General features: G+C 41.0%; 1 protein-coding gene across 1 annotated transcript; it reads left to right on the top strand.

The window, feature by feature from the left end:
- Positions 1–469: 469 nt before the first annotated feature.
- Positions 470–11,084, top strand: abraa (actin binding Rho activating protein a). Its single transcript, XM_041783412.1, has 2 exons — positions 470–1,478; positions 9,965–11,084. Exons 1-2 carry the CDS (start codon positions 840–842, stop codon positions 10,400–10,402), a joined length of 1,077 nt encoding a protein of 358 aa, XP_041639346.1. The 5' UTR covers positions 470–839; the 3' UTR covers positions 10,403–11,084.
- The last annotated feature ends 1,175 nt before the right edge of the window (positions 11,085–12,259 follow it).

Here is a 12,259-nt window from a genome sequence, read left to right as displayed (position 1 = left end):
CACTGGTGTAGAGCCTGAGCTGTGATTCTGAGTCTAATCGTCTCATATTCACAGATATACACTCAGACTGAAATAGCTGCAGCCACATACATGCACAGACATGCAGACAAACACATGCAGTGGGTGTTTTTTGAGTGACCCACAATCCTGAAATTGACACTCTCACAGCTGATGGAGGTGATCAAAGCATTGAAAACATGCCTATATATACACGATGAAGGGTATGGGAGGCTGACTCAGAGGCTCAGAGGCCTGTTTGTGTGTCAGGACAGAAACCTCCGGGCTAAAAAACACAGGGCACCTGTTCCCCCCATCCCACCCAGGCAAATTCCACTCGGCACTCACCCCATCAGTGTGTGATAAAAATTGTGACACCAGACCTCTCTGGTCTCACGTGGACTCCTGCGACATCACTTCCTTTACGACCCAGCCCTATTTAAAGGCTACTGCAGAGCCAGAGAGGCTTCAGGAGGGATTAAACACAAAGTCCTCGCACTCTTCACACCAACACGCTCACCCACTGACCGAGTGATGGGCTGGAAAGCTGCGGAAGTTTCCGTGAAGATCAATCAGGGATATAAAGACTGAGAGGGACGGATTTTCACCCTCAAGCGGGAAGACTTCACTTTGATTTGATCTTAAAGAAGCTGAATAATTCAAGAGTTTTTCTGCATTTTGCCAACTTGTGGTTGAAGTTTGACTTCTGTGCAGCTTTTATCAGGAACATCACAAGCTCAGCCATATTCTGCAACGACTTTCAGACGCTTTCCACCAGCATTTGGAAAGACAGAAGACACATAAAACACAAACCTCTGGATAGCGTCTCTTCTGGTTTCATCATGAGCAGTGGAGGGACCGCCACACTTCCCCGTCAGGAGCCCCAGGCTTTCAAACGAGCCGTTAAGAAGATAAGATGTGCCGCAATGGTGGCTAACTTGGCTAAGAGTTGGCAGGGCTGGGCAAATGAACACTCAAACAAGCAGGACGCCATCCCAAGCGGCTGGATGCCCTCATCCGTCGAAGAAACAGACAAAATAGAGCGCAACCATGTTGTCAAACTCACCGTCAAGCCGCGTGTCATCACATCTGATCCAAGCGACACCAGCGGGACTAAAATCCGAGCATGCACCGTGACCAAGACGGTCCAGCCCAAACGCAGCGAGTGCAGCAGCAGTGATTTAGTCAACGCCATCAGAGGAAAGATGGAATCCGGTCCGGAGCAGAACAAGCCGTTTATGGGTAACGAGTCGCCAACACGGCGGCGCCAGATGAGAGCTCTGCAGAACGCAGAAGCAGGAGGAGGCAGCATCATCCAAGACAGGAAGCACATGCTGCAGGAGAAGAAGCTGGGGTCGAGGAGCAGCAGCGTGGAAACGGAGGACAGCGGGATCGGAGAGGAGGCGGGGCTTAGCGACAGTAGCGATACCAAGAATGAGGAGATTGACATCGAACCAAAGAAACGCACCAGTAGGCCAAAGGTAAATTCAAAACCAAGTTAACACAGACAACGGAAAATGTACGTACAGCATGAATGTTAGCCAAATATCTCACATCAACAATGAGTCATGTCAGGATGCTAACAAGTGCTAATGAATCTGTAGAGAGGGTTTCACCCAAACTCAAACTTTTTAGCCTTTAACTGTTTAGGTTTTGCAGGAAAAAAATCCTTCCAACACTAATCAAACAGAGTATATCTGCTTTGTGGGGAACATAATGGAAATTTCAGAAGGACAAAAGATAATATTTAAAATAGTATCTCCTAAAATTAGAAATTAAGAGGATTTTAGCAAACTATCTTTCCTGGGATACATGAACATGGTCGCGTATCATGAAAAATCACTTTTTCAGGCTATCTTTACCAAAAATATATGCCCCTGGCCTGTCCAGAAAATATGTGTTGAAACAAGCTATTCTCAGATTTTCCCCTCGTGATGTCATGTGGGGAGTTAGCCCCACCCCCAGGTTCAGTTGGCCCTACCCACTTGGTAGAAAGTTCCGCCCTCCTCTCCTGATCCTCCTCTCAGCTGGTAGGAGAGGCACATCCATTAGGCCACATCCATTTCCTGAGAGGGAGGAGTCAGACAGCTCATTAACATTTAAAGCCACGGATGCAGAAACAACTCGTTCTGTGCAGGGCTGAAACAGAGGTGTTTATAGACATGCAAAAATCTAAAACTAGAGTGTTTTTTCTGAAACCAACTTCACAGGCATGTTTTGGGGAACTCCTAGACCAATATAGACTTGTCTTAGAGGGTAAAATATATGACCTTTAATATTTTAAAAATCATTGATCAGGTTTTCCATTTTAAGTGGCTGCTGGAGAGACATTTCTTAAAACTTTTTTTTTATTTCCCTCATTGGGTTTCAATTTTAAATACTTAAAAAAATCCTTTATTATTTTGTCCAAAACATTTAAGAAGCCAACATGTTGGTCAGGGTGAAGCTACAAACATTTGTGGTGAGACCACCCCTCTATAAAGTAAAGCCATGAATCAGAGAGAGAGAGGCCTTCAGTCAGGCCTCACTAATCATTCTTTATGGTTAGGCTCCACCTATTAGCTGTTCCAACCAATCAGAGGCAGCAAAGCCAACCAGAGACAGACAAGACAGGTGGAACAAGTTGAAAAGCAATCAGCAGCAGCTGAAGACAAAATATACCAAAATGCACCAAAAACGTGAGGAAATAAAAATACAAAAAAAAAAAATACAAAAAAGCACTCACAAAAACAAAATATTTATCTGCTGATCTAAAATCAGTCTAGCTTTGCACATTGATGAACAATGAATGATTGGATTCTGATTGATCAAGCATATCAGGTTCATGTCGTCTGATCAGATGTGGGTCAGGATTATTGCTCAAAGTTGTGAGTTTTGTCTCATAAAGATTTTTCGGCCATGAGTGAAACATACAAGACATGCTGGTTTAAACTGCCAATAACGGCATAACAGTCTGCTGTGTTCTTCTCTCTTCCCATGTTTACTTACAAGCCTGATCTGAGCAAACACTCTGATCAGCTCAGAGTGGAGTCATGTGTGGTGATCACTCCTGCAAAGAGGAGAAAAGCGGCACCATTTAAAATAGAGTTTGAAAGCATTAATAATTGTGCTGTTTTGGCTTTTGATGATACCCAAGCTAATAAAGAGAGACAGGCCTTAAAAGTTTATGCAGGCCTTTACTATCGATTGATTGGAAGAATTACAGTATTTATGGCCATGCATATGTAACTAATCTTCAAAAATCTTTATCCTAATTTTTGCACTCCAAAAATGTACATCTTTCATGCTAATTTCTGGTCGTTACACTTACAACAAGCTAGCTTCATATAAGAAGCCCAGATGCACATTTTATTTCAAGGCTTAAAGAAGTGAGGGGGAATAAAGGTGAAAATAGCTGCAAGAAGTAGATTTCATTGTAAAGTTCTTTCATTTTTCTTTGCTATTTTAATGAATATGAAGAAATTCTGTCTGTTTCTTGGGACTTTTCAAATTCTGAGATGACAGTTTTTGCAGTCTGATCTTAGATTCATTGAGCACAAGGAGGAGCATCATTATAAATAAGGAAGGTAGAATGAATATTGTAATTTATCTTCATGGAACGGTCACTCACCAACATATAATATGTAAGGGAAACATGTAGACTTTTTATTTTCTAACGGAGGTGAGAGGAGATTTGCACATTTAAGTGTTGAAGATGACAGAAAACACAGATCATTAATTTGAGCTTTCTGAGACTTTATGAAATTATGAAGTTCTGAGCAGACATTAACAGGCTCCTAATTCGTCCTTTCTTTACTCTAAAGCCGAAACAAGAGCCAAAAAGTCTCCCGGCTCAAATAAACAAGTTTAAGCAGACGTCTCTTTGGTGAAATCAAACACCAAAGTTCAGGACGGTTGCATAACATCAACAGTAAAATCTCAGCTATAAAAGGCTGTGGACATGTCGAAGAGGTTGCCAGAGAGCAAGTCCAACTCGTAAAAACACAAGCTGGACAGACTGGAGCGCAATGGAATAAATAAATATAGAGACAGCATGCCCTCCAACATGTTCTCCAACGGGTTCTCCAACCTGACCTTCAGGTGGGACCACGGTGGGGGGAGAACGGGGTGAGAGTGCAGGAGGAGAGGAGTAATATGAAAGAGACACTGACTAGAAGAGGTTTGATTTGGCTGATTTATTCACGGATACTTGGATATGTGAGCCATAAATCATCCAAAGGAGAAGACCTGACAGTTGTTTCTGCCTGATGGTGACATTAGTAATCAGGATTTAATGTGATGAAAAATATTAGGAGTGCATCATAGGAGGTGCTTTTTTAAAACAGATTTTTCTGTCCATCAACCTTTAGATTCTGTTAGTCACAGGAATTTCAAAGAAAGGGACCGGGTAGAAGAAATCCCTGAATCTAGAAATGCTCGTACCGCACTGTAGTATGAAAGTAAGGCCTTCTGCTGATATTATGAGTGCTTTCAGACGGACATGGTTCTGGTTGACTCTGACTGTGTTCTAGAGTCTCAGAACCTTGGAGCTTGGTGCCTGCGTTCACACCAGTTTAAGTGGAAACAAAGTGGGAGGAGGACGTTGCTCCGTGTTACCCAGACAGAAGTAAACACAACCCTGGCTCAACTTTTGCCCAAGTCTCTCTTGCTGTCCTGGTTTTCTTTCTCTAGTTTCTTGAGTTAATTAAATATTTGGTCTGTCGCTCAGGTGAACCCAGCCTTCACCTTCACTTCTGTAAGTTTGGCATATAACTTGCCCCTCGTACTGCTCTCCAGCTTCATCAGGAATTCTTCCACCCACTGATGACGATTCCTCAGAAAGAACCAACTATTTTTGGTTCCAGATGAGAACAAACTTTTCAGGTTCAGAACCAATTTCTTTCTCTGTTTGAATACGCCAGCCAGTTCAAAATAAGATTCAGGAACTGGAGCCTTGCCAGTCTGAAAGGCCTAAGGCCTAAGACCTAAGGTCTATGAAAGACCAAACAGTTGAAGGTTGTTTGAAAAAATGAGTTGTAAATCCAAAATAGCTAATTCAGATCTACATTTTTTTAAGTTTTTAGTAAACAGTACATAATCGCTTCAAGTATTTTTTTTGTAATTGCACTTAAATAATATGACCATCATTCCCTAATCTAATGGTTCTAAACCTTGGGGTCACTTCTAAACCAATCTTACCACTTTCGGCCCATTGTTGCCTCTATCAACCACTTTTTACACTACTTTTGCCCATTTTAACCACAGTTATCCCATTTTTGCCAGTTTGTATCAATTTTTCATCCTAGTCCACCTAATTTCTACCTATTTTTTGGACTTTAAAACCATTTCAGCCACTTTTTAATCCCCTTTTACCAATTTTGTGCCCGTTTTTGCCAGTTTAATCAATTTTTGGTTATTTTTTTTCCCATTTATGTTCTTAAAAAATCCAATTCCAACACCTTTTCCACAACTTTTTCGCCATTATTAACTTATTTACAGAGGGGGTATTATGCCTTTTTTTTCAAGGCCTTACACATCTCTCTGACACCCATGTAGTAGCTTCACATGGTTTACAGCTCAAAAAAAAACTCATTTTTCTCACACCGGCATCCTGAAAAACCCTTATTTTAACCTCCGTCTGAAATGCTTCGTTTTCGCTGCTGTCTCTTTAGAAAACCCCGCCCCCCACTCCACTGACCTGCTTTCCTCCGATTGGCCGATTTTCCAGAGTCTGGCCGACGGCAGGACTCAATGTTTTGTGCCCGCCCCCTCCACTGTGGCCATGTTTACGCACTTGTAAACTTTGAATGTACCGGTCCGACTGAGTAAAATATGGCGAATTTTGATATACGTCTGTACGTATTCGACCCGGAGTCTGACGCAATAGTTTGGAGAGAGAGGGGGAAGAACACCATCAGCAGCGAAGGATAGAGCAGGACGTATCTGTTTGGTTAGTGTTTCATTACTGTGTTACTGAATGGCTAAATGGCTAAAAGACCTTGTGGGAGCGATCTGTTCCGCTTTGCTGGCACCACGGACAAACCAGTCAGTAGATCCTACTGGATGACCTCATCACTTCACTCCATCGAAATTTCGTCTCGGGAAGATCTCTGAGAGATTCCCAACGAACCGTTTTCATCTGTTTACACTCTAATTCCAAGATTACTGCAACACACGTTTATATTTGGGTTTGAAAATTTGCAAACATGAAGTATGGACACCCAACATTGTGACTTTATATTTATGTTTTAAAAATCGGGGAGGTATAATAACCCCTCTTTAAGCAAATTTTTAACCCACTTTAAATAGGTTATTAATAAGTTACTTTCATTTTAAGAAGGCTATTGACTACACAAATGAGTAGACAGAGATATTTGTTTCTTTTATTTCTATAAGAGTGGTTATTATTTGGGTCAAATATAAAATATGTTTTTCACAGCTTGACTTCACAGTTGACCATGATTTTGCTGACCTCCATGAGCCCTCAGTTTGGCTGGGTCCCAGAAACCTCCCTTTTTATCCCTCCTAATGGGTGGCCTTGTCTGCACATTCTAACCCTACCCCCTAACCCTCACCCAAACCCTGATCCTATGTTCATGGCTGTGTTCAACCACCTTCAGGTAAAGTCTCTGGCACCTTTATTTTGGAGGTTGTGGGCTGAAAAGGTTGAGAACCACTGCCCTATTCTACAGAGTTTTCCAAGAATGCCTCTGAGCATTAGACACTTTCGCACCATGAGTGAAGTTGCCCGCTACATTATAAAGTCCAAACCACAACATACTGTGGATGGGACACTTAACAGGATAGTGGTCGTTGGTGCCAAATTGAAGAGAACCTGGCTCCGTAGCTGTGCAAGCTCCTGTAACAATACTGATTCTACAAAAACTAATGCAAGCTATAAAAGCCGAGGAACATCTGATATCAAATATTTAACGTTTTATTCCTTAAATATACAATATGAGGTAACATTCACTAAAATAGCTTGTAAAATGACTCAAACTTTATTGAGTATTAATATTACCTCAAATGTTTTGAACAGTTCTTTCAAAGTGAGAGAAATCATTTATCTGAGAAGAAGAAGAGTCATTTTGACATCTAAAAATAGTAAACCCATCCTTATATACCTGGAAGATGGGTTTAGATTTCTGCATAGCATTAAGAAATGTCAGCTTTGATGGCTGCCATGGTTGTCTCTTTTTCCTTTAAACAGACCTGTGGCATGCATCCCACTCCGCACTGTATCGGACAGAACAGATAGGAAAGTTTACCTGGACAGGATCGATGTTAGTAAGAAAGCAGACCAGCGGGGGAGATGAGGTAAAAAACAATCTGCTCACTTCCTCTGCTCACTTGTGTGTAATTAACTAATTATGATTTCAATGCACAATTCCGAACTAAAGGAGGAGAAAAGATGGTAAAAAGTAGCATCAAACCCCACCAGTCTAATGTAGTGAAATAACTTTCAATCACTGTCATGACAGTAGAAGTTTTTGATTTTTATATGGTTTATTTGCTACACATGTTTATAGGTCACAACCAACCTTTTAGGTGGAAAACAGGTGTAACCTTTTGCAGTAGATTGTGATGGTAAATGCTGTATAAAAAGGTGTTTTTCAACACAACTGAAACGTATGGCAAAAAAAAATTGAAAGTATACTGCAACTACAGGTCCTGATTTTAAAATCTGACGAAAGAAGAGATTCAAACTATCTGGGGCATTTAAAAACCGGCCCTTGCTTGTCCTGTAATAAGGGTTTTTCAGGGCGCCAGTGTGAGATCCCTGATCAGAGGGATTAAGGGTTCACTGAGTTGTGTGGACGCTCTCTCCGTGACATGTCCTCACTTTTCATAGAGCGAATTCCAACAAGGACACTGATCTGAATGCTTGGCAAGCTCCGGAAAATACCGAGGGAGGGAGAGAGGAGGGGGGTCAGGGTCGGAGATGAGGTTGTATAGGAAGATCAGGAAGGTTTTATATTAATAAGGGTATCACTTAATGGGATTTTATTATAAATAGTTGTAAGAGTTATTAATGAAGGCTTAAGAGAATTTAAATTTTCACAATAAGAACTTCAACGGATACACTACTTGGTAAAGTAGTGTAAACTGTAAAGTTAAACGTTGCTTTATGTTGGTGTACGTCAGGACTGAGTGCAAAGCAAAGGTCAAGATAGGGATCAAATGCATCAACCAGAGGGGAGTTTATTTAAAGATGGAGGCTCATTAATCAGAATGAACCCACATCAACGTGATCTATGAGATGGAGCAGCACGGTCAAGTGACTTTTGTCGTCAATCCAAAAGTGATAAACGCACTGTGTGGGTATTTTTAAGATGTTTTCAGGATGCAAGGTGAGGTTAATGAAAAAAGCATGGGCCAAAGGTATAATAAGGACATATTATGATTGTGATTTGACCTGAATCATCCTTTCTGCACTATTACAGTCCGTCATGGAGTCCAATACTAACATGGAATGTTAATTTATAACACCATGTTCTATTGCAATCTTCAGTTTGATAAATGAAGGGGTTAGCAGCTGCATTTCAAGCCACATTATTTAGAAAGTTTACATGACATGTCGGATTTCAATTATTGCATGCAAGAAGGCATTAGAGAACTTAACCCTCTCTGTTTAGCTGCAGAGCCTGAATCAGACACCGCTAAACAGCACTACTAAAGCCACAGCTTTTAAGCTATCTTAAATGGCAGTTTTTTTTATTATTATTATTTCTGGTTTTCATTGTGCAGAAACTTTAGTCAGGTCAACAGACCATTAAACTAAATCATAATTTAGTTTTATTGCCTTGTGCTATTTCACATACAAGGACTTTAACTTGATGTTTTGTGCAAACAGATAACGTAGAGGCAGAATATTAAGATGCTATAGAAACCACTGTAGTTTTGCTGGAAGGGATTTTAAAGAGATCAACATAGAAAAATAAAGTATCAAAAAGAAAATATAAAATAGAATAGAAACATCACAAAAGGGGCACAGGTGGCCGAGTGTTTGAGACGCGTCCCATGTGCGCTGACGGCCCGGGTTCAGGTCCAGCCTGGGGCCCTTTGCCGCGTGTCTCTCCCCGCTCTTGTCCCTGTTTCCGACTCTATCCACCGTCCTCCTCTATCAGGTGGAGGCACAGAAATGCCCAAAATAAACTTAAAAAAAAAGAAAAGAAAAAAAGAAACATCACAAAAATGTAGTTAATGTGCTTTTTAAATAAATTTAAATAGATTTTTTTATTATTATCTGGACAGAACGTTCATCCAGTCACCCTCCCAACTTTTTTTTTTTTTTTTCAAAGGTTCTGCCCTTTCCCAAATACTGTCTATGGGAGATTTACCAAATGGGTGTCAGGTTAATGTGTTTATCCACATTAATGAATTTGTACTCCCCTAGCAAACACTTAGTTTAAGGTCCAGAGAAGTTTTTGGCTCATCTAATCACTCAAACGTCATTCTTAACCATCCATTATATACACCGCTTATGCTGTTTGGGATTATAGGCTGCTGGAGCCAATCCCAGCTGTCCACATCCTGGACGGGTCACCAGTCAGTCACAGGGCTAACAAACAGAGACACTTAAATTCATGGTCAATTAAGGGTCACAAATTAACCTGAAGAGCATATCTGACAGCTCTGGAGAAACATGCAAAGTAAACACTCAAAGGCCCTATTTGACTGGGATTTGAAGCAGGAAACTTCTTGTCCTCAGACTAACCCCTGTGCCAGTGTGCAGTCCATTTTTCTGAATATATATCTTCTAAATTTCTCTATATATCTTCCGTCAGTAGACTTTTGAAGAGTTTATTGTGTAAGAAATGAGGTGGTACTTTTGTCAGACTTGCTTCAGCACCCTCAGAGCACTTAAATTTTCTCATAGAGGCCCTATCATGAATTAGGACATGATTTTGATTGGTAAAAAGTTATAAAAACTTTTAACTTGTCTCTTTACTCTCATGTTAACATGCCCGCTCTCCTTTAATTCCAGATTAAGCTCGCCACCACCAATGACATCAAGAACCGCTGGCAGCAGTGGTCGGAGCAGCATGTGGAGGGCCAGAAGCTGAACCCCTTCAGCGATGACTTTGACTACGAGTACGCCATGTCTCAGCGCCTCCGTAAAGGCGACTCAGGCTACGGTCGTCCCAAAGATGGCTCCAAGACGGCAGAGAGGGGCGACAGAGCTCAGAAACACATCCACAGAGAGATGGAGGAGATGGTGTGGATTATCAGAGACATGAACTTTAAGGACAAGGAGGGACGTACCGTCATCACCTTCGGACGACTTTTTGACCGCTACGTGAAGATCTCAGATAAGGTGGTGGGCATCCTGCTGCGCTGCCGCAAACACAAGATGCTGGACTTTGAGGGGGAGATGCTGTGGAAAGGACAGGACGACCATGTGATCATCACGCTAAGAGACTAAGGACATGTGTGATGTCCTACAGACTCTTAACAGACTCACAAAGACTCAGACTGCTGGATAAAAGGAGGATTCTTCTGGATGATATAAAGAGCTTTATTTAACAGAAATGTTTATTTTAGAAATGTCGTGTTTTATCAGTAAAATAGAGAGATAACCTCAGCAGAAAGTAGCCTCATTTAAACTTGTCTGTAAATAAAGTATTAAAAAGCATGTGGATGTGCACGTGGAAGCTTCAAACACGCGTCAGACTCATTAGTCCGTATCATGTAGCTGACAGATGATCTGATGAAGTGAAGCTATCTTTAGCATGCTAATCATGATCGCCTTGATAGCTATGCTACATGCTACAAGCTTCAGGAATCCCTGCAGTCATACAAGAAGGCTTTACTGAGACCATGACAGATGATGTAATATTATACTGCATTTGTGTGGTGTCAGATTGGAATCATGAATAGAGTTTTGTACATGGATAGTTTAAATTTATGTGTTAATTAATTCAAACCAGGTTGAAAATCAGAGACATGGTGCTACGTGACTTACCAGCTGAAGAATGGTGGCAGAGGTGGATCCTGTATCAGTGGTGAGATCCAGGTGATAGTTTTCACTTCAGGTGCAGTGTGTGGTACTGATTTATCGTGCAATAAAACAAGACAATCATTTGTAGTGTGCGTGTTGTGTTCATCTTTTCAACTGAGGATGCTTTCACCGTTCACCTAAATGTGTTTGCTTTGTTCAGATTCAGATGATTAAAGGATTAATTTTTGGGTTCCTTTGTGTTCGAACTAAAATATTCTAATAGGCTTAAGCTTTATCCAAATGGAAAACTGCACGGTTCCCTGAAGAAGAGAAGCTTGAAGAAGCCTTTTGGAGGACAGGTGAAGCATTTTCAAGAGTCTTAAGTCCAGAACCCCCTGTTGGATAACCAAGACCTTGATGAATGAGAACCTGTACTGACGGTAAGACATTAAAACTGAGGCACGTAGTCCAATTTTGATTGGCAGAAAATTCTAGAAATAAATGAAACATGGCTAACATGAGAACATAAAGCTTGTGCTTGACTGTACTTTAATTCCTATATACCTGGAGCAGTGTTGCTTTTGTTGACTAAAACTATGACTAAGGCTCCGTCCACACAGAAACAAAAACGATATATGGCTGTTTCGTTTTGAAAAAGTTTTCAATTAAGACAGAATCGTTTCAGGAAATATCCGCGTAAGCACTGAACCACTGAAGATGCTGTAGTGTATATGCCAAGCCTGTGCGTGGTGCTGTAACACTGCCACGGACATTCACAAAACGAGAGAAGATCACAGAAAACTGACACAAACTTTCTTCTAGTTGCCCTTCTGATTGTTCTCCGAGTTTGATTTAAGAACATATGGTGTATGCGTTTCCCAGTGGTGGTAAAGGAGCATCAGATTTTGCTATAAAATCCATAGCAAGCTCAGTAGCTTCTGCAGCACGAACACAACCCTGTATTCAGCCATTGTTGTTTTGATCAAACCCGCACAGGCATCGTAAGAGAGCTACGCTGTGTGTGACATAATCATTTCAAGAAAGATGCGGTTGGTCGTCCACAAGGAGACGAAACGGTAGTCATTTAAGGATTTGTGCATTCTGGGACCCGTTTACAAAAAGTATTGTTTACAGTCACCCAAAACGCCGTTTCCGTGTGGATGAAACGTCAATCCGACATAAAATTTTTACATATACACCTGAATTCGTTTCCGTGTGGATGGGGCCTCAAACTATTAGTCAACAGCCTTTTTCCATGACAAAAACTAGACTAAAACTAACAAAAATAGATCTTTGATGGCTAAAACTGACAAAAAGTAGGTTTAGTTTTCATCAAGATGA

This window comes from Cheilinus undulatus, linkage group 3 (assembly GCF_018320785.1).
Source record: "Cheilinus undulatus linkage group 3, ASM1832078v1, whole genome shotgun sequence".
Lineage (NCBI taxonomy): Eukaryota > Metazoa > Chordata > Actinopteri > Labriformes > Labridae > Cheilinus > Cheilinus undulatus.
The sequence above is the reverse complement of the archived record's forward strand: the minus strand, read 5'-3'. Positions and strand labels throughout refer to the sequence as shown.